The sequence below is a fragment of the Oreochromis aureus genome, linkage group 23 (genome assembly GCF_013358895.1).
Source record: "Oreochromis aureus strain Israel breed Guangdong linkage group 23, ZZ_aureus, whole genome shotgun sequence".
NCBI classification, from domain to species: Eukaryota; Metazoa; Chordata; class Actinopteri; order Cichliformes; family Cichlidae; genus Oreochromis; species Oreochromis aureus.
In genome coordinates this window covers 18,325,031-18,352,985 of record NC_052963.1, presented here as the reverse complement: position 1 = coordinate 18,352,985, position 27,955 = coordinate 18,325,031, and the positions used below count along the sequence as shown (strand labels likewise).

Sequence of the window (27,955 nt, the reverse complement as noted above, 5' to 3'; positions counted from 1 at the left end):
GTTGTGCCCCAGAAAAGGTGCCTCCAACAAAATGTATGAATGTACATGTTTCCATGTTACAATCAATAAAGAGTGTTGTTTATTCTCAAACAATCACAAATGCTCAGCCTGCAGGCAGAATGAGCCAGGTCAGGCAGGTGATGCAGTCCCCTGCAGACACACTGGGGGGCGACAACGCCCCGCCGACGTTGCTGCAGGTCAGCCGGCTGGCTGCTCACTTCCCTCAGTGGCGCGCTTGCGCCCCCTCTCCGTGGGTGCTGCGAACCGTTGCCATGGGTTACCGGTTGCAGTTCCGGGTCAAGCCGCCTCGTTTCCAAAGAGTCGTAAACACGACTGTCAACACCGAGGCGGCCATGATACTCAGAGAGGAGATAAAGGCGCTATTGCAGAAAAGAGCAATACGAGTGGTCCCCGCTTCGGAGACAGACAAAGGTTGGTACAGCCGTTATTTTGTTGTTCCGAAAAAAGGGGGAGGGCTTCGTCCCATCCTCGACCTGCGAGTCTTGAACACGTATCTACGAACGTACAGGTTCAAGATGCTAACACTCAGACAGCTCTTGAATGCAGTCGGCCCGGGAGATTGGTTTGCAACAATCGATCTAACAGATGCTTATTTTCATGTGGCTATACACCCGAAACACAGGCAGTTTCTGAGGTTTGCATTCGAGGGCCTAGCCTACGAATACCTAGTGCTGCCGTTCGGGCTGTCGCTCGCTCCTCGCACCTTTACGAAATGGGCCGAGGCAGCGCTAGCGCCCCTCAGAGAGAGAGGCATCCGCATCTTAGCCTACCTAGACGACTGGGCTCTCGTAGCTTGCTCCAGAGAGCAGGCGGAGACACAGCTGTCGCTGGTTCTGTCACACATTCAGACACTGGGGTTCTCTGTGAACTTTCAAAAGAGCTCGCTCATCCCGAGTCAGCAGATTTCTTTCCTCGGTTTGGAAATATGCTCGCTTTCCAGCCGCGCACGTTTGTCGGAGCACAGAGTGGCCGCGTTTCATCGCTGCCTCGCTCAGTTTCAGCTGGGACGCAAACTGCGTTTCCAGACGATATTAAGCTTGTTGGGCATGATGGCATCTATGATCGCCGTAGTGCCACTTGGACTGTTAAAAATGAGAGCGTTTCAACGCTGGACTCTCTCTCACCGTTTGTGTGCATCGCGTCACCTCCGGAGGAGGCTGCCGGTAACCGCGTCTTGCATGCTAGCTCTCCGTCCTTGGAGGGAGCCCAGGCTGCTGCATCAGGGCTCTCGGATTGGGAGGGTGTTGTTTCGCAAGGTGGTGTCCACAGATGCTTCCCTAAGAGGGTGGGGAGCGCTGTGCGAGGGTGCATCAGTGAGAGGGATCTGGTCCGCAGCCCAGCGCCAGCTGCACATCAACCACTTAGAGCTGTTAGCAGTGTTCTTAGCTCTAAAGCATTTCCGTCCAGTCCTGGAGGGCCAGCATGTCTTAGTCAGGACGGACAATTCAACAGTGGTGTCTTACATAAACAGGCAGGGAGGAACACGCCTCTTCCCCTGTTGAAGCTGTCTCGCTTCGCTGCTGTTATGGTGCAGTGTTCATTTTCTGTCTCTAAGAGCCACCCATGTCCCGGGCCACCTGAACCTGGGGCGGACCTTCTCTCAGGGGGTCCTCTGGTGAGAGAATGGAGGTTACACCCTTTAATAGTGGCTCAGATTTGGGATCTATTTGGCAAGGCACAAATAGATCTTTTTGCTTCCAGGATAAATACTCACTGCCCCCTGTTCTTCTCCATAATCGACCACGATGCACCCTTGGGCTTGGACCGCATTACGACTGCATTACTTCTCGCTTTGGCTTCGGCAAAGCGAGTGGGTGACCTTCATGCGCTGTCTGTGCATCCCTCCTGCACACAGTTCTCTTCTGATGGCCACAAGGTCGTATTGCGTCCAAATGCTGCCTATTTTCCCAAGATCATGCCTGCATCTTATAGCTCAATGGAGTTTGAGTTGCTGAGCTTTTGCTCCCCTCCTTTTGCATCTGAGGAGCAGAGGAGGATGCATTCTCTTTGTCCAGTGCGTGTGCTACGCACCTACATTGAGCGCACTCAGAATGTGCGTTTATGTGACCAGCTGTTTGTCTGCTTCGCTAATCCAAATAGAGGTAGAGCTCTGTCTAAACAGAGGCTGTCCCACTGGATTATAGAAGCTATCTCACTGGCTTACGGCACCACAGGTCTTGCTTTGCCCCACGGGGTGAGAGCTCATTCCACCAGGGGGATGGCAACCTCATGGGCTCTTTTTAAAGGGGTGCCTGTAGCTGATATTTGTGCGGCAGCTAGTTGGGCATCACCGCACACTTTTTTGCGGTTTTATCGGTTGGACGTTACAGCCCCCTCGGTGGCTCATGCTGTCCTTTCTGCTGGGTCTACCACTCACTAAGGAAGTGGTGGTCCGATTCCAGTTCGGTGGCTGCTCTGCGGGGCGTGTATATATGTCCCATACTTATGTGTTGTACCGAGTGAATCGACTGAAAGGGAACGAATAGTTATGTCTATAACTTCTGTTCCCTGAAGGAGAGGAACGAGGTACAACACAAGGTGGCCCCACTGAGCAGTTTGGCTCGGTGAAGAGCGGCTATCGAACTGAGGGATGACTGTGATGACAGCGGCTATATGTGCAGGCGGGGCCGTGCGTGTGTCATCACACGTCATCTGCCTTAAAGGCGTGAATAAAGGTTTCTTCAGCCAGGACACGCGAGGGCGTGATATCCCATACTTATGTGTTGTACCTCGTTCCTCTCCTTCAGGGAACAGAAGTTATAGACATAACTATTCGTTTGTGTGTGCTTGGATATTTCTGAGAATTATCGAGTACAGTGAAGGATCCTTATGGTCGGAAGTATACTGTTATGTACTCCATTGTGTCTTCATTATGTTCCCACAGTTGGGCTGCATAAGAAAAAACACTTGTTTCCTACTCTATCTTCTGATTAGGGTCCTTTTTATTTTTACCATTCCTCTTACGATAGCCATCCAGCAGTCTGTGGTCATTTTCATTTATGCTCTTCTCCCTGCCCCTGTGTTCATCTTTTCTATAGCAAAGACCCTAAAAGCCCTTCCTGGCCTGTTGACACGTTGCTGGCATGCTTGTGCAGCTGCAGCAAGGACAACACTGCTGCCGATGTTAGTGATGGTGGCAGCACAGAGGGATAAGCTCATGAAGACAGAGACACAGGGGAAGAGATGAAAAAGGGGTCACATGGTGGAAAAGATGGTGACAAATCAGAAAGAGTGGTATAAGGAAATGCAATCCTCTACAGCAGGAATGTCCAACTCATTTCACATTGTGGGACACTTTGATCTTAAGTGAGCAGAACCACTGAAACTCCCCTTTCTGTCACTTTAAAGAAGATCAGTAAAAAACAGTAAAAACAGTTACAAGTCCAAAATCTATGAACTTGCCTCAAGACCATAATACATAATACACCATAATTTGTCTGATTTTTAAAGAATTTATTTGCAGTGTGATTTTCTAGGTCCCCCCCCCCCCCTCATTTTGTCTCTCATAGTTGAGGTACACCTATGATGAAAATTACAGGCGTCTCTCATCGTTTTAAGTGGGAGAACTTGCACAACTGGTGGCTGACTAAATACTTTCTTGCCCCACTGTGTTAATGAGTATCTCTACATGTCGGTTTATATGTATATATGTTTTTTTATTTATTCTGTTTGGTTTATTAATATGAGTGGTGGATCAGTTAAAGTGGTGGTTTAATTGTAGCCCAGGATAACTGTTGGGTGGTGATGACTTGTAGAGGTGTTTGAAGGATAAACAAAGTTATGCTGACAAGTGGTGTTTTCTGTGGTCATCTTCTGTCTTTTGTCAAAATAAAATAAAAGTGTCAATCATTGAAAAAGTGGATTTCAAACTAGTCTATATGCTCCATTTCCGCTGTTTATTCTACTGTTGGCTCTGCATCACATCATACAGAATGGCGATCTCAAATATGGTCGTCTCAAGGATGCAGAAACTCCAACCATTTGTTGTTCAAACTTTGTTCGTGATGGACAGCCAATCAGAAGAAACTTAGTTTACTCATGGAGTTGGAAATAAGCATAATAATACTTTAGCATTAATACAAATACAGTTTTTAAGACTACAGTTAAATGAGAAATATAGTGTATACAGAGTGTAAACAAACTGTGATTAATGTTTTGTCCCATTAGGTCTCAGAAGTAATCAGCACATGTGCAAACTTCTTAAAGGCCGCTGGTAAACTAGCAGATGATGAGATCCATGACTTATGATTAAACATGACTTTTTAAACTTACGTAAATTGTCTTTATAACTTTTAAAAATGTAACTAAGTGCAAATATATATCTTCATGAGATAATATCACCGCATCCTCCATTCATTTCTAAACTTAATGACTTCTTTTGGATTTTACGGCTCGTTTTGTTCCCGTCTTCGTACAGAAGGACCGCCAGTGTCAGACAGCAACATCTCAGAGCTTCTTGCACTTTTTCCACACAAATTTATTAAAAGAAACGAAGCATTTCAGCGTGTTGCTCACATGAAGGCACAACAGTTAATGCACATTTCACTGCATTCGTTACAGCTCTGTTAGCACACGAAGAGGATGAATCCTCTCCACTAGAGATGGCAGTGGGCAAAAAGCCAGCAAAAACACATGACATGACAGATTTATGGCTGAATCCTCGGCATGATGTATGTGATTTGTTTGCTTCCTGTGACTGCAAACAAACTCATTCTTACTTTGCACATGTACTGGACTCACATCGCAAATTATAGGCAAAGCATAGTTTAGAAAAAAAATAAATATCCCTCTGTTATGGCTAAAAATACAATTGAAAATATCTTCCCTTGAAGCAAAGTAAAAGTCTGTGGGTTACAGATAAAATCAGTGTAAAGAAGCTTAAAACACACATTTCACATACAAAATAATCAATGTTTACTTTGCTCTTGGACACTGAACATTACATTATCATAATTTGTATGTCTAATATCCATTTTTCACTCTATATAAAAACTAGCTGTGTAGTTAAAGGCACAGAAAACCTTATTTAAACCATTTTAACACTTTTTCTCAGCCCAGAGACACAAACACAAACATTGCAGTGGTTCAGACATAGTTTCTAGTGGTACAGTATAACCTCTCTGAGATAGATCCAGTCACACTAGTCACGATGTGTTCTCTGCTGCAGGGTGTTGAAAGTTGCCAAGGGGGTCACAGAAATTGAAAAATGACAGTTTAACAGCAGCCTGTCCTTTCAGAATAAGACCAGATATGGACTTAAGTCACAGAGCAGAATTCTTTCTAAAAACTGATTTCTCTGTTTCACTTATCACTGATATATTTATCAGTCTACGTCTTCTGTGGTGCACAACCTTGCTTAAACTAGCGGTGGTTATGATTATTAGAGACGCTGCTAGCTGGCAACTTTCAAACAGCAAAAGAAATGACAGAGAAGCTGCACCAACATGGCTGCCAGAGACAGTTACAGTAGGTCACCTGAGCTTAACTTGCGTGGGTAATCCTGTGTAGCACCACAGAGTAGGGGTTAACATACATACACTTATTATTCTTTAGAAAATTCATATTTACAAAGGCACATCATAGTGTGTGCGTGTGTGTGTGTGTGGACAAAAACTGTGTCCGTGTCTATCTCCTGGAGTGGCCGGCGCTGTTCTCGATGCACAGCACGACGTTGGAGCTGGAGCAGCTGCTGGAGCTCTGCTGCAGCAAACTGCCACTCTGCAGCGGCGACGCCATGCCGGTCAGCGCCTGTTCGCCCACGCGCCACGTCTCGCAGAAGCTGTCGACGTGCCGCTCGCCTCTGCTAGTCGATCCGTGCCAGACCATCTTCTCTGGCCTGTGAAGAAACAGAAAAGCGTCATTCCGTAGCAAGCCTTAAAGACGTAATGTTAATGTAATGTTACGATTCATGTTGATTTGAGCCTCACCATGTGTTGTCGTAAAGAACGTCCTTGCCATCAAACGAGTAGATTGACACGTTTTCCTTCATTCTGCCGCCGCTGAAGATGTCGTCCCAGCTGTCAAACAGAACCTCGTCCTGATGAACGCGAGACACATGATTGAGTCAAATTACACTTTGTTGGGAATGTCAAAGCTTTAAAATGAGTCCACACTTAAGCGAGTATCAGAGGCTGGCTTTAATAGAGACTCAGTTCCACAGACTGTATGAAAAGGATGGAAATAGTCGTCATAGTGCCACACACCTCTGTGCGCACCGATTTGCATTCATCACTCCATGAGACCCTTTGCCACTGACTCAATTTTGTTTTTTTTCTTTCAACATATTGTTTTTGGTCTTTTTTTGGCTTTATTAGACAGATTCAGTGAAGACTAACAGGAAAGCAAAGGGAAAGAGAGACATGGGGCAAAGGGCCGCAGGTCGGACTTGAACCTGGGCCGGCCACCCTCAGCCATGCAGCATATGGTCACCTACTCATCCAACTGAGCTAAACTGGCATCTGCTCAGACCAGCTTTTGTGTGATATATTTATATCTCAGGCTTTTCTGCCTGTTTCCCTGTATTCATTCTCAGTTGTTTTAAGGACACACTACACAATATCCTAAAATATGCCAAGTTTTCAGCTAATAGCGCTTAAAAGCGGGAGAACTATTGCTGAAGAATGCTTTACAAATTAGAGTGTCCTGTGTTGGCACACATTTTAAAAACAGGCACACCCTCAATTTAAGTCTTTACAAAATCCAAACAGCACAGTAATGCAAAATATTAGCCCGCTGTACAGCTGACATGAAGGGGCAAATTAGTGATTCATAAACTTTATGTGTTTATACTGGGCTGTACATATGTTTACTTCTGCTGTAGATTTTTGTCCTTTAAACGAGGAACTTTAGGGCGACTGACTCACTTCTGCGACCAGTCTCAAGTGGCCATTAGAGGAACTGCAGGTTTTTGCCCTCTTATAATCATAGCCTAACAGAGTGATTACAGCTGAAGCGAGCTTTACTCTGAAAGTTAGCATAGCGGTATCTTTGACTGACTGATGGGCAGCTGTAGTTGCTCGCTTGCTCCTGAGTCAGTGGTGTCTTCTAGAGCATTTTTAATGGATGAATATCTTGGCTTCTTGTGCTCCAGTTTTACTGAATGAATTTCTATATTTTATTAGTCTATTATTTAGCACTAATCTGTACCCTTCCATTTAAATATAGTCCCTCCTGGCTCTAAAAACCAACATGGCTACAACTGTAAGGACAAAGCCACAGCAGGAAGAGAACAGGTGATGTCACTGAGATTATGTCCATCTATTTTATACAGTCTGTGAGAGCAATACATAAACTTGCAAGGGACACAGGTCACGTCAGGTTGGGTGAAAACACTGTTTAACTACCTTCAAGTTGACTACTGATAAATTCTGTCTGTCAGTTTTGCGGACGATGCTGTGGAGATCCTGGAGTCTGGAGGACAGGAAGGCCCGGAAAGTTCCCTTCATCCCGATGGCCTGAGCCTGGGTGAAGCACAGGAAGTCTGCACCGCGGATGCCCCGCATGGAGCCGGTCTGAGGGCTGTTCAAAGCAATCAGGTGGAGCTGTGGGGAAACGTGCCAAGAAGTAAAAATGTATTCTTACAATGTGAGTAGCTAGACTTTGAGATGAGCCAAGTGGTTTGTCTTACCACTGGCCCAGAAGTGTGATGGTGGACTGGACTCTGGGGTTGATGTGGGGGTGGTCTTCGTGGAGTGGTGATCGGGTAATGAGTGTCCACAACATAATACCTGTTATCAGGTGAGTTTAACCGGTCTGTATAACTTGGAAATCTGGGATCTGTTAATTCTGGATACCGTGGTTCTGACTGATACCGCGAATCAGGCTGATATCTGGGATCGACGTAAGTAGGTTTATACTCAGGCTCAGCATGTGGTTGGGCCGGACTCTCATGCGGCTGGTTGAAGTGGTTGGTGGAGGTGCCCGTGTGGGAATGGTGGTCTTGGAAGTAAGGGACAACTGGCGGAGGCTCCACAGCAGCAACCTCATTAACCTAAAAATGCAGCATGTGGCTTGTTAAAACTGGACATGCTATATACCTTAATTACCAGATAAAAGACAAATAAAATTATGCTCACATCCTCCCTGGGGAAAGCGATGTACTCCCCAAGCTGAAAAATAAGAAAGAAAACAGAATTAATATACAAAAAAAATCCACATTTAAAGTATTTTTGCGTCTTTCCGGCTGATTTATGAAGATGAATGTTTCACCTGGACTTGACGAACTCCATCTCGGACTCGTAGGTAGAGATCTGTTTGGTCTAGTATGTACACCAGAGAGCCCTCAGGTTGTCTTCTAGCTGTAGCTGTCATTGTTTCATAAGACCTCAACACTGTCACCTACAAACACAGACAACAATGTGGATTACTGTGCAGCCGAGACGTGTATTTTTGTTGTGGTTTTAGAAATTTATTCAAAAAACCCCCCCAAAAACTGGATGGACTTCCAAGTTTTAATGCTAATCCATTGAGGTAATTAACCATAATTTCCAGCTCTTTAATTTGAACACCCAACACTTTTTTAAAGTTCATGACAGACAACCAGAAAATAAACAACTGACTAAAAGTTTTACTCACACCAGAGGTGACACCAGGCACTCCAGGAGGTCCAGGAGGTCCTGGTGGTCCAGGTATACTGATAGCTGTGGTTCAAGCACAGATTTGTTAAACATAGGCTAAATGCTTGGATAAGCATTATCATTATCGTTGCAGGCAGCAGACATGGAAAAGAGAACGCCTTCTCAAAAGAATTTAGTCTGAGCACACAGAGATGAAACGCAATGATGCAGTGAAGTTTTCTTCAGTATAAAGGCACTTTACAGGCACTTTTGTATCAGTGGCTTTTGTTCATGGCAAACCTGCCAGAAAGGTTTCTTGTATATAAGGGAAATTTTTAAAAATGATAAGCAGCTCTTCATGCACAAAAACTCAGAGAACCACTTTAAAATGCAAGACTGGTATTCCAGGTGGGGTTTAAATTAAAGGAGCAACAAGTCATTCAAATTTTAATATATAAATCACCTTCTTTTAAGGAAGTCTTTCATATTTAAAGGACGTTTTCTAATTTAACTCACTCTGTGTGCCTCTGTAAGATCCATCCAGTGACGGTCCTGGAGGTCCAGGTGGCCCTGGTGGTCCAGGTGGTCCATCATACCCTCTTCCAGGTGGTCCAGATGGCCCCTGAGGGCCTGGTGGGCCAATAATGGAGTCTCCTTTAGGGCCCTAATAAGACAGGAGGACACAGAGTCTGATTTACAGCATCTTTAAAAACATGAAGTGGCAGTATGTTTTCCAGAGTGTGATCGTACTGGAGGTCCAGGCACTCCCGGGGCTCCGACTCCGCTTCCTCCATACCGGGGGTCATAATATCCTCCGCCTGGCTCTCCTTTCTCTCCTTTCACGCCACTTTCACCTTTCAGCTCATTCTGGGTAGACACATGAAAAATCAGAGAAAAAGCCAGCAGTACAATAAAAACTCAAACCGATTTGAACAGCTTAATCTTAAAATATAAAGACGTAAAATCTGTGTGCAAAGGCGAGGGATTACCTTTAAACTGTAAATGTCAATGTTTGATCCAAAACCTGGATTGGAAACAAAAATGTCTTGCTTTAAATTTGTCCGCACACTGAAAACTTTAAACATTTACACGTCTGTCAGTGACGTTACCTGGTGGTCCCCGATCTCCTTTCTCTCCTTTAACTGTAAAAAAAACAACAAGTTAAACAAACGCAAGAACAAAGCATTTCCTCAAATCCTGACTTTATTTACTGTAACTGCAAAGGATAATGACCCGTTATTAGAGTCCAAACATAGAACAACTGCTGCTTCTGAACCTTTTAGTTACTGCTAAACTCCACCAGTGGGACGGTGTAATTCAAACACAGCTCTCCACCTAAACCCTTTTTACGTCTAAATTCACTGTGGAGAGAAACCTTTCAGAGATTTTTGGAGTTTTTCTTTAACCGCTGGACCGAGATCGGACAGCTGTTGCCCGTCTTCCAGTCTTTCTGCTAAGCCAAGCTAACCATGACGCTTCACATTCACCATACAGATATTAAGGTATTATATTGTACTTCTTAAAATGTTGCACTACTCCTTTAAAATTTTTCTCATAACATTGGCATCTAACATTGAATTTGAAGTGAACTCACCAGCGTAATACCTGGAGTAATCATATCCCTGAAATTAAAAGGAAAGAATTAGGGAACTTTAACCCATTTTGACCGATATATGCACCAGGAAAAAAAAAAAAAAAAAACAGGAAAATTTCATGTCTGGACTCACTCCGAGTCTGTCAATGGGAACAGGAGGTCCAGGAGGCCCAGGGGGCCCTGGTGGGCCTGGTGGCCCCTGAGACACAAAAATGAATATTGATTACTGTCTCTGTACAAGATTAAAAAATGGATTGAAATCAGGATCTGATAAAAAGGCAAAGTCAAATCTTCAGCACTCACAGGGTATCCAGATCCAGATCCACTGCCCGCATCTCCCTTCTCTCCTTTGGCACCGTTTAGTCCTGGTCGACCCTAAAACAAGACAAATGATGCAGAATGTCACAGTTACGTTACGACATAATGAACTTCTAAAAAAAATAAAATTATTATTAATAATTTCTTCCCTCTCAACCCTGCAAATCAAAGCTCCCTAAGATTGGACTCCACTGTTGTTCTCTTTTCACAGTTGCTGTCAGAGCATACATCTAATATGAAGAATCAACTGATTGCAATAGTATTTGCACAAACCACTACATTTCTGACTTTATACATATACTTTATATTTGTAGCCAAGAGATCAGCATCAAGGGTGATCTTTCCCTACTGGGCAGTTGTTTGTGTCATTACTCCAGTCAAATACCTCCCTAACTATGTGAAGGCTTATCATGAAATCTTTGTAAAGATGCCAAGCTTACCGGTCGGCCAGGAAAACCAATCTCCCCCTTCTGGCCTTGAGGACCTTGTGGACCCTGGAGAAAAATGTACATTTATGCTCGTTATACTAATCTGATTTTGCTAACTTGTTAAACAAGTCTAAAGTTGTGAGCTTTTAAAATTTAGACAACATACTGGAAATCCCATTGGGCCAGGACTCCCTCTCTCACCCTGCAAATTAAGACACAAGCACACTGTAAACATCACACACAGGGATATTTTGATTTAAGAAACAAATTAGGAATGATCACCTTTATTTTTCAAGACAACCTGAACTAGAACTATCCATACCAACACCGATATCGGTATCGGATCGATACTAAGGCAGTTGGATAAAACTTGATTTATTTACTGGCTGTTCTGTCAAGCCTCCCAGGGATAGAGGTCTCCCATCAGGCCCCATGATGACACCAGGCTCTCCTTTTTCTCCCTGAACAAAAAGCAAGAACTTACAAAAATACTACTGGAAACAGTATTTAAGTCACAAGACTTTTAAAAAATATTGCTGCTATTAAAATATTGAACTCCATTCGTTTCCTGTTACTTTAACACAAATTGCGTTAAATAATTTGGAAAGTAAAAAGTATGTCACTTACTCAGAGGAATGTAAATAAAAATCATGTTAAATCATGTTAATATGAAAATGTATTAAATTAAAAAACAATGATGCACAAAATATAATGAATATACATGTTTTAAAATGTGAAATGAACAAATAAAGATATGCACCTACCTTAGGTGCATATCCTGGTGGCCCTGGGTTCCCTTTTTCCCCTTTTGGTCCCATTGGGCCCTAAATCCATACACACAATATAATCACTTATTTGCATTATTTTGAATCAGTTGGATTCCTTCAGGCTCAACTGTTTGATGATCATGATACGTACTGGGAATCCTGCCCTGCCTGGAATACCTGGTCCAACCTGAAAAAGAAACGCAGTTTGAAAAAGCTAAAATATTCTCTCAACTTTATGTTTTGTGGCAACGCTTTGATAAGATTGTTAGGGGACCGAGGGGCGCATCCACCTACCTGCCCTGCTTCATTCCAATAAAGGTCGTTATACTAGCAAGACAAAGTTAGGTCAGTTAGTATGAATGTGAATTAGCAAACACGCATGCTGTGGCTATTAGTGAAGATGAGTAACATCAGGAGAAAAATCGATTTAGACAGGCTGTGCTGTGTGGGTTAGTGTTATTTCACATATTAATCCAGAATCATTCAACCTCAGTACATTTACAAGTTGAATGAAGACTCACATCTCCTCCTGGCTGGTAGATGATCTGTCCTGGAGGTCCAGGAGGGCCTGGAGGTCCAGGTGGTCCACCATCTCTTCCTGGCAAACCCTGTTACAAATTGGTGCATTATCAGGCAGAAATGGGTGAATATGCAATATGTTCAGAGCATAGTTTAATCAAGTCCCTGTCTGAATGAATATTGCATTATTGAATATTGAACATGCATTTGAAACTTTTGACTGGTACTGAATAAAGGCATCATCTGCATATAACTGAATCCGATGGTCAGCGATCATACCATTGAGACATACAGAAGTAAAAGAACCTAAAGCAGAAACCTTCAAACAATGTTTTGTACGTAAATATAATGCTGTCATCCGCATATAACTAAACTCCACAAAAGGAAAGTTTGCATGAATTGAATAAAACTAATGAAAACATAGGTAGGCCCAAACAGAACTTTGAGGCACAACTTTCTAACTGACTTGCAATCTTGCACGTGTTGCTTCTGTTCTAAAGAAATGTTCAAAAAGATCACATGATCTATGACAAAATACATTGTCCTATATACACATTACTTTCATCAATTTAGATAGACAGTACACTCTAGATAAATTATAATAACTGAAAAAAACCCACACATCTCAAAGTTATTTGGGAACTGCATATGCTGATGAAGCTCATATGAAATGAAGAGCTTCAGAACAACAACTACATAGATGTTAAGGTATTACTGCCTTTCAACATCAAGCACAAAAATCTTGCTGATTGCATATTGTACTAACAACACAACAGATGAGGTATTTAACACATTTAAAAATTAAAATATGTTGGCTCACGGCAAAATGTTTAACTCTGCATTTAACTCACCCTCTCTCCTTTCTCGCCTCTGTCTCCCTTTGGACCCTAAAAAATAATCAGGATACTGTATTAGAAGACCATATCATTAATACTACTAAGTGTACAGTAACACTAATGTTAGCCATACTTTTTCTCCAGTTGAACCATCTACGCCAGGGATCCCAGGAGGTCCTCGTGGTCCTTCTGCTCCTTTGCTACCAGGTGTTCCTGGTAAACCTGGATTTCCCTAAAAAAAACATTAAAACATATTCTTTACAGGAGTGGTGAATTCATAAAAGTATAACATAAATTCACTGAATTAAAATGGAATGCTGCTACTAATATTGTTAATAAGACAAACTTTGGAAGACTTTTTTCATTTATGTTAATGTACGTATAAAACATAGATATGGTTTCTCACTTAATATCCAGGATTTTGGGGGGTTAAAAAAAACTGTGCTTATGAATTGTGAATAGGACATCTACTCATGTAGATGTAATGACTAAGTATCCTTGGGCAAGATACTGAACCCTAAGTTGTTCTGTGATGTGTTCAACAGAGTGTGAATGTGGGCTAGAAAAAAGTGCTTGGATGAAAGTGCGTGAATGATGGATTACAAATATGAAAAAAAAAAAAAAAAAAAAAAGGGATTTATAATAAATATTTTTAAAGCATACACGTTTTAATAATCACTTTGTGTGTGACGATGTTCATGCACTAAGACTGATCTACACATTAAGGAGGAAATACTGTATATACAGAGAAATACAGACATTTATGCTACTCTATAATAAGATTCTATAAAAAATATTGTAAGCATTTTTTAGAAGATCTTTATTTTTCTATATATATAATTTATTGATATTAAAACTAGGCTAAATACTAACGTAACCTTTATTGTCAGGTCTAATAAGACAAGATTTTGTCTTAGATTTTTTTAACTAATCCAGAGCTTATTAGACTGAAAAGCCAAATGAATATGTGGTTAACAGATACACAGCAGAGCAAATAATTGAACAAATCATTTGAAAACACACATATAACTTATATCAGTAATAAACAGAAAACCAAAGTGGCCCTAAAGTCGAACCTTGAGGCACACCTTTTTATATTTGATTCACACCCTTGTACTTTGATGTACTTCATGAAATCTTAAAATGTGTGACGTTTTAATTCACGGTATCATGGACATAAAGAGATAACTTATTCAAGCCATACAGTTTCTCTGGCATACTTACAGGATGACCCGCAATACCAGGTGGGCCCTGGAAAAATATGGCACAGGACAGCATGAGATATACAAATATTTACAGCACTGTGAGCAAAGGAACAACAATCTCCTATATTAGTAACTCGTTACCTGTGGTCCAGGTTCGCCTCTGAGTCCAGGCAGACCACTGAGTACCTCATATCCATCTTGATCACTCTGTATGGAGATAATTTGAAGTCAAAACAACTGATCACTGCTAGCTTCTCATCCACTCAGACTGTTTGGACTGGTTGACATTTCAGAGTAGATATCAATGGTTGCTACCACCATCCTCAAATTAACAACCTTTTTAGCTTGGTACTTGCTCTCATCTGTCCACAAAAAACAAAAGAAAACCAAAAAAAAAGGACAAAAAAAAAATCTACTCACATAGCCAATGCGATATGGTGGCCCAGGTGGTCCGGGGGGCCCTGGTGGTCCCACTGGTCCCATTGGACCTGGAAGCCCTGCCAGACCAGTCTGTCCTGGTGTCCCCACCTGTCCTGGTTCACCATGAGAGCCCTTAGGTGGCAGAGGTCAGTTGTAATGTCAGATTATGTTCAACACTGTATAAAGAGGAGAAGAAAAGTAGGACAGGAAGGGCAACAGTGGCATGACACAGGCACGTGCAGAGCTGGAGGTTAAGTGGAGATGCAGATGAAGGTTACAGTTAAGGTTTGGGGACCTACTATGCTCATTAATGTGCCTGTATTTAGTTTTGGATTGTAATAAAGCTGATCGTATAATTCAACAATGGACAAAAAATGCCTCTTTATCATCGCCCTAATGTATGTCTGAAGCAAGTCATGTTAGTGCATGTCTCTTTCTAACAGGACACTGTAATATGATTAGCCAGCTTCTGGAAGCTTGCTGAGGGGCAGTACCCAGTGCTTGTGAGCTGTACGCCCTGTTCTTCATAGGTCCCTGTACCAAGTAACTATTTAAAGAAACCATTTTCGGTGAAAGTATCTAAAATTCAGAGCAGTGTGAAGCCTGATTTATTAAAACTCGTGTTTAATATGAACACCTTACTTGGTATATACATGACAGAAACTAAGGAAATGCATAGTAGGTCCTTAAATGAGTGAAGAAAGGTCTTTTATGGAAACAGAATCTTTCACAGCTACACTGTCTCGAAAGATTCTGTGAAAACAGAAAATAATAATAATAAAAAAGAGTAAATAATGCCAAAAACATGAGGAAAGAAAATAAATCATCACAGCAGAGACGTGCCTCAGCACCACCAACCCATTACACACCGTAGAGGATGGAGTAAAGTAAGAGAACAAGCCGGTGAAAAAGCTGGAGCCTTGCGTGTCTTGCTAAAGGAAAGCAACAAAGAATGTGAAGAGTACATGGATGGGCCACCAAGTACAACGTTTTCATATCAGCTTAGTGGGGAACATCTTTCTGCTTTCAATGATGAGAGTTTTAAGGGCTGAAACTTAAAATTAAGCTCACCTTTTCTCCAGCTGGTCCTGGAAGACCGAGGTCACCACTGTCACCCTGGGGAAAGAAGATTTAAAACAAAATATATGATAGTCAATACATTTAAAAGAAATGTCTATTGAATCATTACATTTAGTCCAGGTTTGTAGGTTGTATTCATTTGAATCCTTCTTGAACTTTTTTTTAGCTGTTCTGTGGTCAAAATAACAATTTTTAAAATATTTTGGTTAATCACTAAATAAAATTGATGAACTTCTCATTCAGATTTTATTAATAAATGATTAAGTCTTTTAGTGAGTACACTGTCTCTTGTTAGCATGTACCATAGTACAGCCCCACAGATTGGTTTATAACAATCTAAAACTTTAGACTGAGTCTATTTTTACCTTTCCTCCTGCAGGTCCAGGTGGACCAGGTAGACCAGGAGGACCAGGGGGTCCCTACAGCAGCAAACACAAAACAGAGTCAGTAGTCAAACTACACCTAAAATAAACATCAACAACATTTAAGAGCAGCACAATGGAGGCATTGGGTGGTAAGTACGTAAAATGGTAAGTAATCAAAGTAAAATACTCACTGGCAATCCCGGAGCACCATCTTGCCCAGGTGGTCCAGGAGGTCCAACAGCTATTGGACCATCAAGGCCCACTGCCACTGAAGTACCAGGGATCCCAGGAGGGCCAGGAGGACCTGGGAGACCCGGTGGACCACGTGGACCCTAGATAACAAATCCCAAAACAATCATATTACCACCTCAAGTGACTACTTTTTACTTATGTTAAAAAAAACAAAACATACCCGGATTTTATCCAAGTCTGGGAATCCCGAGCCCTCCATGTCAACAAATGTCTGTAAGAAGCATAAATTTAGTGAAAAGGTTTGGAAGTTATGAAGTGAATGAAAAGAGTGTGTGGAGCCTGGACTTACTGGACGATCACCAGTACCAGGTCCAGGAGGTCCAGGTGGACCTGGGGGGCCTCTGGGTCCAGGCTGACCCTCTCCACGTTCACCCTGGAGGATTTTAAGACCACAGATTATCACACTACATAATGCCATGTGTTTTCTTTAAACAGATGACTTAAATAGAGCACCTTTTCGCCTTTGGCACCAGGAACTCCTGGAATTCCTGGAACACCTTGCAGCCCAGGAGGACCCTGGAAACAGAAGCAAAAAACCCCAAATTACACTGATAATATTTCAATCGATCTATCTGGAAAAGCCTATAAATAATTCTTCTTTTGTAGAAGTATTTCAATGTGAAAACAGAGAAACTCACAGCTCTTCCATCCTCTCCTGGATCACCCTGAAAGATTAATGAACAACTGAGCAACATGAACCTCCAAACACTGAACAGCTGTAAACCTCTTTGTACTCACAGGCTCCCCATCAGCTCCTGGAGGTCCTGCAGGCCCATCCACCCCTGGCAGTCCTGGTGGTCCAGGGGGTCCGGCCATCTGCTGCACAATAGAGCCATCCCCAAGTCGGACCACCTCAGCTGCAGGTCCTGGAGGACCAGGTGGTCCGGGAGGCCCCTGAGCCCCACGATCTCCTTTATTACCAGCGTAGCCTTTGCCAAGATCACCCTGTGAGCGAGAATGTTGGATTTGGAAGGAATTTAATACTTAGTTAATACTTAAGTTACAGGTTTACATAATTTAAATGTGAATTATAGTTTTAAGCTTTATGTGTATAATAAAGTCATCAGAATAGTTTCTCTAGCAGAGACACAGTAGATCTGTTGACAGCAGAAACAAAACATGTTGTTATAGATGAACCTGAAATAAGTTCTATCATTTCTAATGGCAAGAATAAAATTTCAAATTCAATCTGTATCGTAAGTTTTGCTCCTGGCTGATCGGCATTTAGACATTTCTGCTCTTGTGCTTCAATTCATTCATTCTGACATGAGCCTTTCTGCTCATCTCCAACATGTTTTTATTCCTTGACTCGACCAGAGCAGCTTTCAATGATTCAGAACTCAAACTAGCTTTAGCTCCTCCCCCTATAAGGCCATCTTTTCAGCTATATGCCTTTTTGTGACTGACCAACTTCAGGAAGCAGCCAGGGCTTGTGATCAGTACTACCACCTTTTTCTGACTGGCAGCCTCTCAAAAGCAGAGGGTTTAAATAGCAGGTGAACGGACCTTCTTTTCTCACGTCTATAGCTGAGGACATGAAGCTATCCTTTCTTTGTGACACTGGACAGAGCCGAGTGTGAAAAACAAAACTCTATCTAAACTCTGAGACTGAGAGTTTAGAGTTTTCTGAATCCTGAGCTTCTGCATTGCAGGGATTATTTGTACACATGCTGACCTCCTTATTTTTGTTTAGCTCATTATGTATCAAAGCCAAACTACATGTGTATGAGTAAATGGACAGACACTTTACATACCTTTTCACCTTTTTCACCCTGAAAAGCAGGAAGAAACAGTTGAGTGCATCAGCCATACGGTCACTAAAAACACACTCACAGACACAAAGTGGCGTCTTACCTTCTGTCCTTGGACTCCACCCTGTGCAGAGAAACCAGAGCCAGAGCTGATACCTGAATCTCCCTTTGCTCCTACAGGGCCCTGGTCCCCCTTTGAGCCTTTCTCTCCTCTGTCTCCTTTTTCACCTTTAGCACCGATTGTACCTGAAGTAATTTAGCAAGTTAGGAATATCTAGACTGTGCTGCAGGACAAGAATGCTTAAATACACATGTGATATGTGTAAATATAAGACCAGCAACTATCAATGCATCATCTACTCTTATAGGACATGGATGTCAAGCACGCTGATCCAGTGATGATCAGCAAACAGTTCTTCACCATCACCCGAAGCAAAATGTGAAATTGGAACTGCAATAATGACAAAATGAAAGCGCAGAAGATGCCAAAGCAAAAGCCAAAAAAAGTCTTTAATAAAACTGGCTTCTATTTATTTTTCTCTGCAAAAAAGGCAAATTTTATTTACGGGAAGCAGTTAAGAAATCAGTCCTATAGAGGGAAGCAGGAATTCTTGCTTCTCATTTCAAGGTTAGCTGTGTCGTCTTCATGCATTCTCAATCATCCAGGAAAGTAAATCTCCATGTGTCGTTTCTTCAGGGTTTTATATTTAACTTAAATAAATAACAATAGATAAATAAATAAAATAAAACCATGTTGATCTGTAAGTTTGCTTTTGGTAAAGAAACAAAAGAGACAAATATTACAGCAGACACATTAGTGCTGCTTACAGTAAACGCTGGTTTTCTATTGTTGGTGACGGCTGGAGTCAAAATGTCTTTATGAGCCCAAAAGGGTCACGAGAGGCAGAACATGCATGTTTTACTGTTTTTTATATTTAAACTAGTAGGTTTCGTTGCTCCTGCTTCACAATAAAAAGTTACAGTAGTTTTGTTTGTGGACTAACAAAACTGCCAAAGTCATAAGAAAATAACTAAGTAAACAAATAAGATAATGAGATAGTAGAAAGATGAAAGTAAATAAACTGAATAAGAATGAACAAACAAAAAGACAAATAGAAAATTAAAACCCATGTAAATAAAATAAAATAAGTGAAAATGAAGTAAAAACAGGAACATAAATAAATAAGTCAACAGTCAAATAAAAAACACAAGAATAAATAAGAAGATAACAAATAAAAAACAGGAAGTAGAAAGAGGAAAGTAAAAAAAAGTTCAAATAAGAGAATGGAATGAATAAATAAAAATAAATAAATAAAAACTGAGCAAAAAAAGGAGAAAATAACACAATTAATGGAAATCATAAAATCTGAAATACCAATTTTCATCTTATTTTATGTATTTTTTATATTTAAGGTATATGGCACTTTTTGGAGCCATTTATTCATTCTTTTATTATTTTGTCAGTTTTGGACCTCCATGTGCGTTGCCCATCATCACTTATACAACAGAACGTTTTACTCAAGAAATGTCCGATAGAGCATTAAACTTAAGTTATTATATCATGTTTTGCACCAAAGTTGACTGGAACAAAGATTTTAATAAAGATTATACCTGTAAAATGTCATTTCTACCATCTTGTGATTTTAATTTAAGTCAATCTGATTAAACAGAGTTCCTGAGGACTATTCAGAGTGGCACTACAAGTAGAAATAATGTTGGATGTTGTGCTACAACTTCAGTAGTAAGTAGTCAGCTACTTCAGTAGTAATCCAGATTTGCTCTCTTGGGGACAAAAATAAGACACCATCACATTGAAGCCTGCTGAGCGGATGCTGACGATCAATCAACCTCCACCCATACACTGAGCAGAATGAGAAAGCAGCAACAGCCAGAGCACTCCTCCTTTACTGTGATAGGAAGGCCACAGATTGATTAGGACATAATCCTAATCTGATGTGCTGCCAGGCGCTATCAGGACCCTTTTGCCCCCTGCGACCCACCTTTTGAGCCTAATAATCCAGGCTTGCTGAAGTCCTGCCTGCTGTACTCCACGGAGGGCTGATACCTGACATCTGAACACAAACATACCTTTACCTGCTGCTCAGAGAACTCATGAAACATTTTTGTGGCGTGACGGAGGAAGAAACGTTCTCATTTCATGAGCAAGTCACTCAAAGAGAAATTACTTCTTTTATCATCCACTAGAGGGAGCTGAAGAACTTCTAGTCATACACACTCCTTGCAGCAATCTCCTCACACGGGTCCAGACAGGCAACCTGACGCACACTTTTCTGGCTTAAAAATGTCTACATGATGTTTCTTTGGCAGCGTCTGCTGCATGGTTAAAAACTTCCATTACACATTTACACAGCGCGGTGCTGAGAGTCCTGGAAGAGCATGCTTAAACTCTGTAGTTATAGATTAACACACTTTCTCTTTACCTGTTTGTGCGAGTGTGTTTATGTGTGAGGAAATCAGCGGAGGTTCAGGCAGTGGACGGAAAGGTGGAGGGGTGGTCTGTGGGGGGAACGGGACACAAATACAACAGTTTAAAACATCTGGAAATTCACATAATGGAATCCAGCCACGTCACATGTACATCTACATTTATACGTAATTTTCAGACAATATTTGTGCACAAGAGCAGACAAATACTGCCACCAGGTGGTGGAAAGCAGATAATTTGCATTCAGCTGAAATTTATTACAAATGGATTTCACTTAATCCTAATTATTTCTTATGATACTATTATAATAAGTTGAAGGTACTTTTTTTTTTTTACGAAGTTTAAATGAAATGTTCACCACTAGCGAGCAGTGTGTCACCAGCTGATGTGTTAATGATGTTTTGGGGTATGTGTGTTTTTTAAGTTCACCCAACTGTTTTTCATATTCTCTATGGTCTCCCATATATATAAAGGATCCTAGTGTAAAAATATTTCACTGCAAAAGAGATTTAACTGAAAGAGACCCATAAATTTAAAAAAAAAAAAACTACTACTAAACTACTAAATAATGTTAAGCCAAATGATCGTCCCACATGAACTCCTGTAATTTGGAAACTGATTTATCTAAACCTGGTGTGACCTTGGGCACAGTGAGTGTGCTTTTACTGCACTGGCAGTGTGTTTAGGATCACTGTCAAGCTGAAATACTAGTTTATGTCTGTGAAACTGTTATCTTTGGAGTTTTTTATAGATTCAACTAAAGAAATGGGAACAAATGATGTGTTTTTGCGACAGGCTGGTAGCAACAAAGCGACTAAAGATACAATTTAAATTTTTTGTTGTAGACAAAACACTGGTTCATCCCTTCAGTTAGGTGCCTTTTTTTAAGCTTGAATGATTCATAGGTCAGTGTTACATGGCTTAACAAACAAAAAAGTTTCCTCTGATAATGGTCTGATAAAAAGTAGCTAATGTCTAAAGAAAACTTTGAGAGACCTCCAGAAAGCCATTAATAAGCAATTCAATGCCTACAATTCCCATAATGCAATTAGGCCCTGCTGTTCCTCTTGAAAAACATCTCGAGATGAGATGACTGTAAATCACTCTTGTATGTTCACATAAGACATCCACATAGCTCATACAGACCTTCACGCTGCCTCCCATCTGCCTCCTCTCACCGTCGCCGCTGCCATAGTCACCAGAGCCCTGCGATACAGAAAATAAACTGTGTTTCACAAAAGCCTTCTGGTGGTTTGACTGGAATATCAGAAAAACAAGAACTCACGGCGTCAGAGTCGTCCTCATAGTCACATAAACGCTCAGCTGCCCGAGGGTTTCCCACCAGTCTCAGGTCTGCCATGTCACCCTAAAACACACAGACAGTGAATCCCACCATAGGTATTATCAGAAGCATGCAGATTTTATGAGCTTTAACTGCAGCCATCTTAATTTCGTCCACAGTTCTCCACTTCATAGAGAGTCATATGATCACCAGAGTCCCTGTCTCAGAGGTTGAAGGTGGCACTACCTCCTTATTGTTAATGACCCTGACACAAGCCCTGGACGGAGTGCCGCAGGGAGACGTCACAAACAAGAAAGAGCAGACTCCCAGATACATCTGGAGGAGGATTCGTTGCTGTTTTTCATTTTTTCCTGTCAGAACTGTGAAACATCTCTTTAGCATTTCCTCTGCTGGTACCCTGGAGATTATGCGTACAAAACAGACGTCTCTTCCTTTTGCACCACACTGTTGTATAAAACAAAAACTATGGTCTTTAAAAGTGATAATTTGTCTTTCTTGTTTTATAGCATTGCTGTAGCTTTATGCTTATTTCTGAGATGAGTGTCATCATGTTGTTTTGTCCAATTTTTAATCAGTTAAACTTTCATATTTCCTAAATATTGATAGTGATCAAATCCTCAACACATAAAGAAGGAATCTTTTCTGGCAGCTTTATTTTAGCACATTTATTTGTATGTTGGAGCAACTGAAAGTATGCCGAATTAGCCATCAGCATTTCCTGTCTGCAGCATATATGTAAATGTACGTGTAACTGTATATGAATTATTTTGATACTCAAGAAATCTTAAAAATGTGATTTTTGTCAACCAAGTTCTGCTGAAAGGATCTTTCCAAAAGAATAATGGTCACTGGTGACCCTTGACCTGGCTCACTTTTTAATTTACAACTTGCTCTTCTCAAGCACTTTGAGGAACTGCAAAAGTCATTTTCCAGGAGTGGGTTTTGCAGGGTAAATGGATGACTGTAGGTCAATACTTCCACTCACAGGATCAGGTAGAGTGATCCAGTCCAATCTACAAGCAAGATGAGCCGCCGTAGGCAGGCTAAGCCACGGCTTGGATGAGTCATCCTCCAGTCATTTATACCCAACGAACAAAACTAATCATGCTAAAACTGCATAAGCTACAAAGTAACACATACAGAGACTGTTTTATTGTTATTACTTATTTATTTTAATCACTAAGCAGCGTTCAGTAAAGACCATGTTAAGAAGCTATCAGCTGTGTTTCAAAGCAGACCTGAGTAAGAGCAGCATCAGTTAAAATTATTTGTAAATACTTGAAATCTTCTTTATGCATTTTTGGACTTCATGTAACCTTCAATAAATATGATTGTGTCATTGTTACTACGCAACCCACTGAGATTTTGGAGACATTTGACCATTAACCATATGATGTTAACTTTGCTGCCATTTTTTACATGTCAAAATCATGGTGACGGTGTAGGATCAGGGGAATAAGGCCCAGTCACACAGGCCCAGGGACCTGTCAGTGACCATCTAACGACCACAAGCCAAGATGGAAAGATTAATATTTCTGGACTGGTTGCTGGCAGTCCCAAAGTAAATGATTGTTGAAGTCCCAGTCACATAGGCCTACAGGTTGGTTATCATCTGGCAATCACCAAGGAACATCAAATCTGTGGATCCACTTACCAGGAACTTGTCACTGTCAGCTCCTCCCGCGTGACCCACAAAGAGCCCCGATGCAGGGTCGAGATCCATGGGATCCGGCGAGCGCTCAAACTTCACCACCTGTGGCTCAGAGTCGCAGCCATGGTAGAAGGCCACCTGCTCCTCCATGACTGACAGCGAGAAGCGACTCCAGGTGTCCACCATGCTCGGCACCTCAAAGCTGGCAGCCTCGTACGAAGCCTCAGAGTCAGGCTCGGTGTAGAAAAACTGAACCTTCTGACGGCCAGCCTTCACCGCGCTGAGCTTGACGGCGACATACATGAGCTTCTGGGTGGCATCTGTGATGCAGAAAAGGATGGAGGCGGCAGGAGTGGAGGGCTTGACATGGAAGAGGAGGGAGAAGTGGCGGTAGAAAGGGCTGGGGACATGGACCAGAGCTGGCTGGCCCGGGACCACTGAAGGAGTGAACCGATAGGCAGGCTCCCCATTTGGCCCATAGGCGGCGGTGAACTCTTCTAGTGGAGGTTCTCCAATCAACTGGAGTAAAGAGATGCCGCTCTTTTCTGTGAGAGGGAGGAGACAGGAAGTTAAAACATAGTCAGTGCACACATAGGAAACAGAAAATTGGCTTTCAGTTGCCAGCCATTGAAAAAAAATGTTTTCAATGGTTTATATCAATTGGGTGACATTCATGTTGTTGAGTATCAAGTAAAAATCCTTCATAAGAAGAAAAATATACATAAAAACTCACAAACCAGCCAGTGTAATTAGTATTACACTCTCATATGTGGGACTGAACCGATAGTACAGATGCAGTATTATCTTTGCGCAGTAGAATTAAACGTTGAAGGGTTTATAAGACTCTGGTCTTTTTGTTGGGATGTTGTGAGTATAGTGCATGTGACAGATAGATGTAGCCTCTTGGTCTACAAACTTAAGCCACTGGAAAGTCATTTTAACCTGCATCCTTTGTAAAGGCCAACAAGATGGCCTATAGTCATCCCAAGCAGCGTCGTGTTTCAAGACAGCAAGATGGCGAGGGCAAAAAAACCTCAACCCAACGAGCTGTGCTACTCCAAGCTGCTGCTAGCATAGCATGTTTACTGTGTCCATTATACAAGGCTATCACATAAACATGTAAACATCTGCTGAATCTGAGTATTCGCTGACATGCTGATAGCAGGTGCTAGGTGAAATTGGTTGCACAGAGGTATATGGTGCTGCACTGAAAAACTCTTTGCGATTGCTTTGGTTGCTAGCAAACAGCCACAGTTTGCTAGCTTGCATAGATAAGACCAGCTTGTTTGCAAACACTCAGCTACTACTTGCTAAGCAGTAGTTAAACTGTGAAGACCGAAACAGGAAAAGGAAACCCTTCACTTTCAAAATGAAAGCTTTTCCTTACACTTACTTCACACCTTTTTTCACTAGTTCTTGTTGGTTATTTCCTGAGTGTGACAGGTTTCTGGTCTTAAACCAATGTATACGATCAGGTTTTTGGACAATGGCACTTGTTTTGCAATTTTGCTTCTGTACACCACCACAGTAAATCAAAGGATCAAGATGTGATTCAGCTTAAATTCAAGGACTTAAAAAAGTTATTCTAAAGTTATTCTAGTCATTTTTTTACACAGTTGCCCATTTTCAAATGCTAAAAGTGGACAAAGTTTTAAATATTGGTTCATTTCCCACCACAGACTATCTAAACTTAAGTACTCACCGAACCATTAATAGAATAATGTATAAAAATGCATCTGTGATTGTACCGAGAGCAAATTCAAATACTTCTGGCACATTAAAGGTATTTGAATGTTTTCTAAGACTGGCTTTTCCTGAGAGAGGAGGAATACATGAATTTCACAAGTGCTTTTCACTGCAAGATTCACCGAGTTACCAGTCTGCTGCAACTGAAGTGACCCTTGAAGATCCCATGTCTGGAACAACAAACCGAAAAGTGCACTGACACTGCAGGTCACATGGCAAAACCACAGATCCTAAATTCAGCAATGAGGGTGATTTAAGAACAAAACTGTCCAAAAAAACATGGCTACAAGACATTTATGGGACACACTCTGAGACTTCGAGAGTGGGTCACATTAGTGGAAAAACTGCTTGAGTTTCAATTCCCACAGACTAAAATAGCCCAAAAGGGAAATGAGAAGCAGCAGATTTACATTCTCATAAATCAGCCTCACGGGGGAGAAGCAGCATTTTTTGGACCAGGGTAGGGTTTGAGGCCTGCCATTGCACAAGTGCAATCTGTGCATTAAAGGCGTACAGAGGTCATGAGTAGTGGGGGTTTCCCACATTTCTTAGTGATGTGAATTTTATATGTTCACGTGTGGTCAATATTTGATGCCATTTAAGCCACCTTATTGTTCCCAGGATTTCTTAAGGACTTTGGGAGGTTTTGTTCGCTTTCCACCTGCTTATGCTGCTGTCATGGATAGTAACAGGACAACCACATCATAACTAACTGCTGGCAGCCTGTAAACTCTCTCGACCTGCACAGCAGCTAAAAGAAGCCTGGCTCCTTTGGGATTATAGGATTTGATCCAACTGGAGCTTGAGATCAGCAGGGTGGAGGGCTTCTCAGTGAAGGCACCTGCTATTGGTTCTTCTCAAGGCAGCACAGCTGCTGCAGCTGTTGTGTGAGCTAAACCATAGTGGTATATATTTATGCAGTTTCAGAAAATGACAAATGACAGCACAAATGTGAACTTACAGTTAATCAAAAATGGTACACTGAAAATGAATTTCTCAAGGGAGGCCCCTACTCTAATTCCATACATGTTCACATCTGGAAGCTGTCTAGTTTTACCACAGCTCTCCCACTAACCCAACTCTGCAGCCCAGTAACAGCGAACCCTCCCATGAGGGAGGCTAATGTCTGCCAGCAAGCCATTAGCACTGTGGTTACAAGACCATTACATAACAATTACGCAAAGTTTTCTCATTTCTTTATCTGGGCTGCAATCTAGTCTCAGGGTCTTAATGTATTTCTGTTTCTTTCCTGTGAGTCAGAATGCAGAGGAAGCAACAGGGAATAAGGAACATGCTTATTTTTAGAGTTTTTCCTGGCAGGATTTTATATCATTTTACCTCTTCAGACATTGTAAAAAACTTTTAAACATGTTTTGATTTCATACAGCACAAAATATTATGTATAAAGCAATAGATATATTTAATTACTTATTAAAAAGGGACAGTGCAGTTTGACATAGCTTCAACTTTATGAGCTGAGCTGAGGGAAAGGAGTCTCCATGTGTAAGATACTTTCATTAAATTCTACAGGAATTTCATTTAATAATGGAATAGTTATCATATATGCCCACGATTATCTTTATTATACACTTTATTAGGTACACCAGATCAACTGCTCACACGACAACATATCGATGCATTTAGGCATGTAGACATGGTCAAGACTACCTGTTGAAGTTCAAACTGAGCATCAAAATGATGATGCAAGGTGATTTTAAGTGACTCTGTATGTGGCGCGGTTATTCATTTGAGACTATTTCAGAAAGTGCTGATCCACAGTGAGCGGCAGTTCTCTGGGTAAAAATGTCTTGTTGATGCCAGACTTCAGAGGTGAATGTCAGACTGCTGTGAGCTGATGTGAAGGCAACATTAACTCAAGCCGTTACAACTAAGCAAAGCAGAAGAGCGTCTCTGAATGCACAACATGTCCAGCCTTGAAGCAGATGGACTACAGCAGCAGAAGACCACACCGAGTGCCACTCTTGTCCACTAAGAGCAGGAAACTCAGGCTACAATTCACACTGGCTCACCAAAACCAGACAACAGAAGATTGGAAAATCGTAGCCTGGTCTGGGCTTGAGTTTTGCAGCAACGTTCTAATAGGAGGGTGAGAAGTTGGCTCAAACGATATGAAAGCATGGATCCATACTGCCTTATATCAACAGTTCAGGCTGCTGGTGGTGTGATAATATGGGGGATATTTTCTTGTCACACTGTGGGCTCCTTAGTACCAACTGAGCATCATTTAAACACCACAGCCTACCTGAGTGTTGTTACTGACCATGTCCATCACTTTATGACCACAGTGTACCATCTTCTGAGGATGCCACACCATGTCACAAAGCTCAGATTATCTCAAACTGGTTTCTTGAACATGGCAATAAGTTCACTGTAATCAAACAGCCTCCGCAGTCACCAGATTTCAGTCCAATAGAGCAACTTTTGGGATGTGGTGGAACAGGAGATTTTCATTGTGGATGTGATCCTGTGTCCGTGGCACTTTGACATGCATCACATGTTGTAGGGACCAAAATCTCTGAAGGAATGTTTCCAGAACCTTCTTGAATCTATGCCAACCTAGTGTGTTTAAGGTGTGCTAAGCGGATGGTAAGTGTTTGTCATAATATACATAAAACGTAACTTTGAGTTTATCAAAAACACGAAAAAACTGCAGTTTCACTGGATCGAAAAAGAAAAA

General features: G+C 41.6%; 1 protein-coding gene across 7 annotated transcripts in view; it reads right to left on the bottom strand.

Annotated features, from left to right (window-relative positions):
* Nucleotides 1-4,477: 4,477 nt before the first annotated feature.
* The window catches only part of LOC116312270 (collagen alpha-1(XVIII) chain-like), a 55,614-nt gene continuing 32,136 nt past the window's right edge, over nt 4,478-27,955 (bottom strand). For 4 of the 7 annotated variants that reach the window (XM_039607010.1, XM_039607004.1, XM_039607007.1 and 1 more), the window contains 41 exons: nt 23,515-24,056; nt 21,843-21,923; nt 21,704-21,763; nt 20,553-20,628; nt 18,215-18,357; nt 18,115-18,132; nt 17,099-17,305; nt 16,999-17,025; nt 16,814-16,876; nt 16,650-16,733; nt 16,521-16,571; nt 16,300-16,440; nt 16,109-16,162; nt 15,735-15,779; nt 15,533-15,595; nt 14,664-14,795; nt 14,385-14,450; nt 14,263-14,289; nt 13,172-13,270; nt 13,054-13,089; nt 12,205-12,291; nt 11,978-12,010; nt 11,835-11,870; nt 11,681-11,740; nt 11,300-11,377; nt 11,083-11,118; nt 10,929-10,982; nt 10,474-10,545; nt 10,304-10,369; nt 10,171-10,198; nt 9,686-9,718; nt 9,566-9,600; nt 9,327-9,443; nt 9,093-9,240; nt 8,596-8,660; nt 8,230-8,358; nt 8,097-8,129; nt 7,649-8,011; nt 7,365-7,562; nt 5,949-6,058; nt 4,478-5,857 (listed from right to left, as the gene is read on the bottom strand). In XM_039607010.1, the coding sequence (XP_039462944.1) occupies nt 5,647-5,857; nt 5,949-6,058; nt 7,365-7,562; nt 7,649-8,011; nt 8,097-8,129; nt 8,230-8,358; nt 8,596-8,660; nt 9,093-9,240; nt 9,327-9,443; nt 9,566-9,600; nt 9,686-9,718; nt 10,171-10,198; nt 10,304-10,369; nt 10,474-10,545; nt 10,929-10,982; nt 11,083-11,118; nt 11,300-11,377; nt 11,681-11,740; nt 11,835-11,870; nt 11,978-12,010; nt 12,205-12,291; nt 13,054-13,089; nt 13,172-13,270; nt 14,263-14,289; nt 14,385-14,450; nt 14,664-14,795; nt 15,533-15,595; nt 15,735-15,779; nt 16,109-16,162; nt 16,300-16,440; nt 16,521-16,571; nt 16,650-16,733; nt 16,814-16,876; nt 16,999-17,025; nt 17,099-17,305; nt 18,115-18,132; nt 18,215-18,357; nt 20,553-20,628; nt 21,704-21,763; nt 21,843-21,923; nt 23,515-24,056 (4,007 nt within the window). In that variant the 3' untranslated portion in view covers nt 4,478-5,646. The remainder of the gene's footprint in view (nt 5,858-5,948; nt 6,059-7,364; nt 7,563-7,648; nt 8,012-8,096; nt 8,130-8,229; nt 8,359-8,595; nt 8,661-9,092; nt 9,241-9,326; nt 9,444-9,565; nt 9,601-9,685; nt 9,719-10,170; nt 10,199-10,303; nt 10,370-10,473; nt 10,546-10,928; nt 10,983-11,082; nt 11,119-11,299; nt 11,378-11,680; nt 11,741-11,834; nt 11,871-11,977; nt 12,011-12,204; nt 12,292-13,053; nt 13,090-13,171; nt 13,271-14,262; nt 14,290-14,384; nt 14,451-14,663; nt 14,796-15,532; nt 15,596-15,734; nt 15,780-16,108; nt 16,163-16,299; nt 16,441-16,520; nt 16,572-16,649; nt 16,734-16,813; nt 16,877-16,998; nt 17,026-17,098; nt 17,306-18,114; nt 18,133-18,214; nt 18,358-20,552; nt 20,629-21,703; nt 21,764-21,842; nt 21,924-23,514; nt 24,057-27,955) is intronic. The other 3 variants (XM_039607008.1, XM_039607005.1, XM_039607006.1) reach the window with 3 other exon arrangements.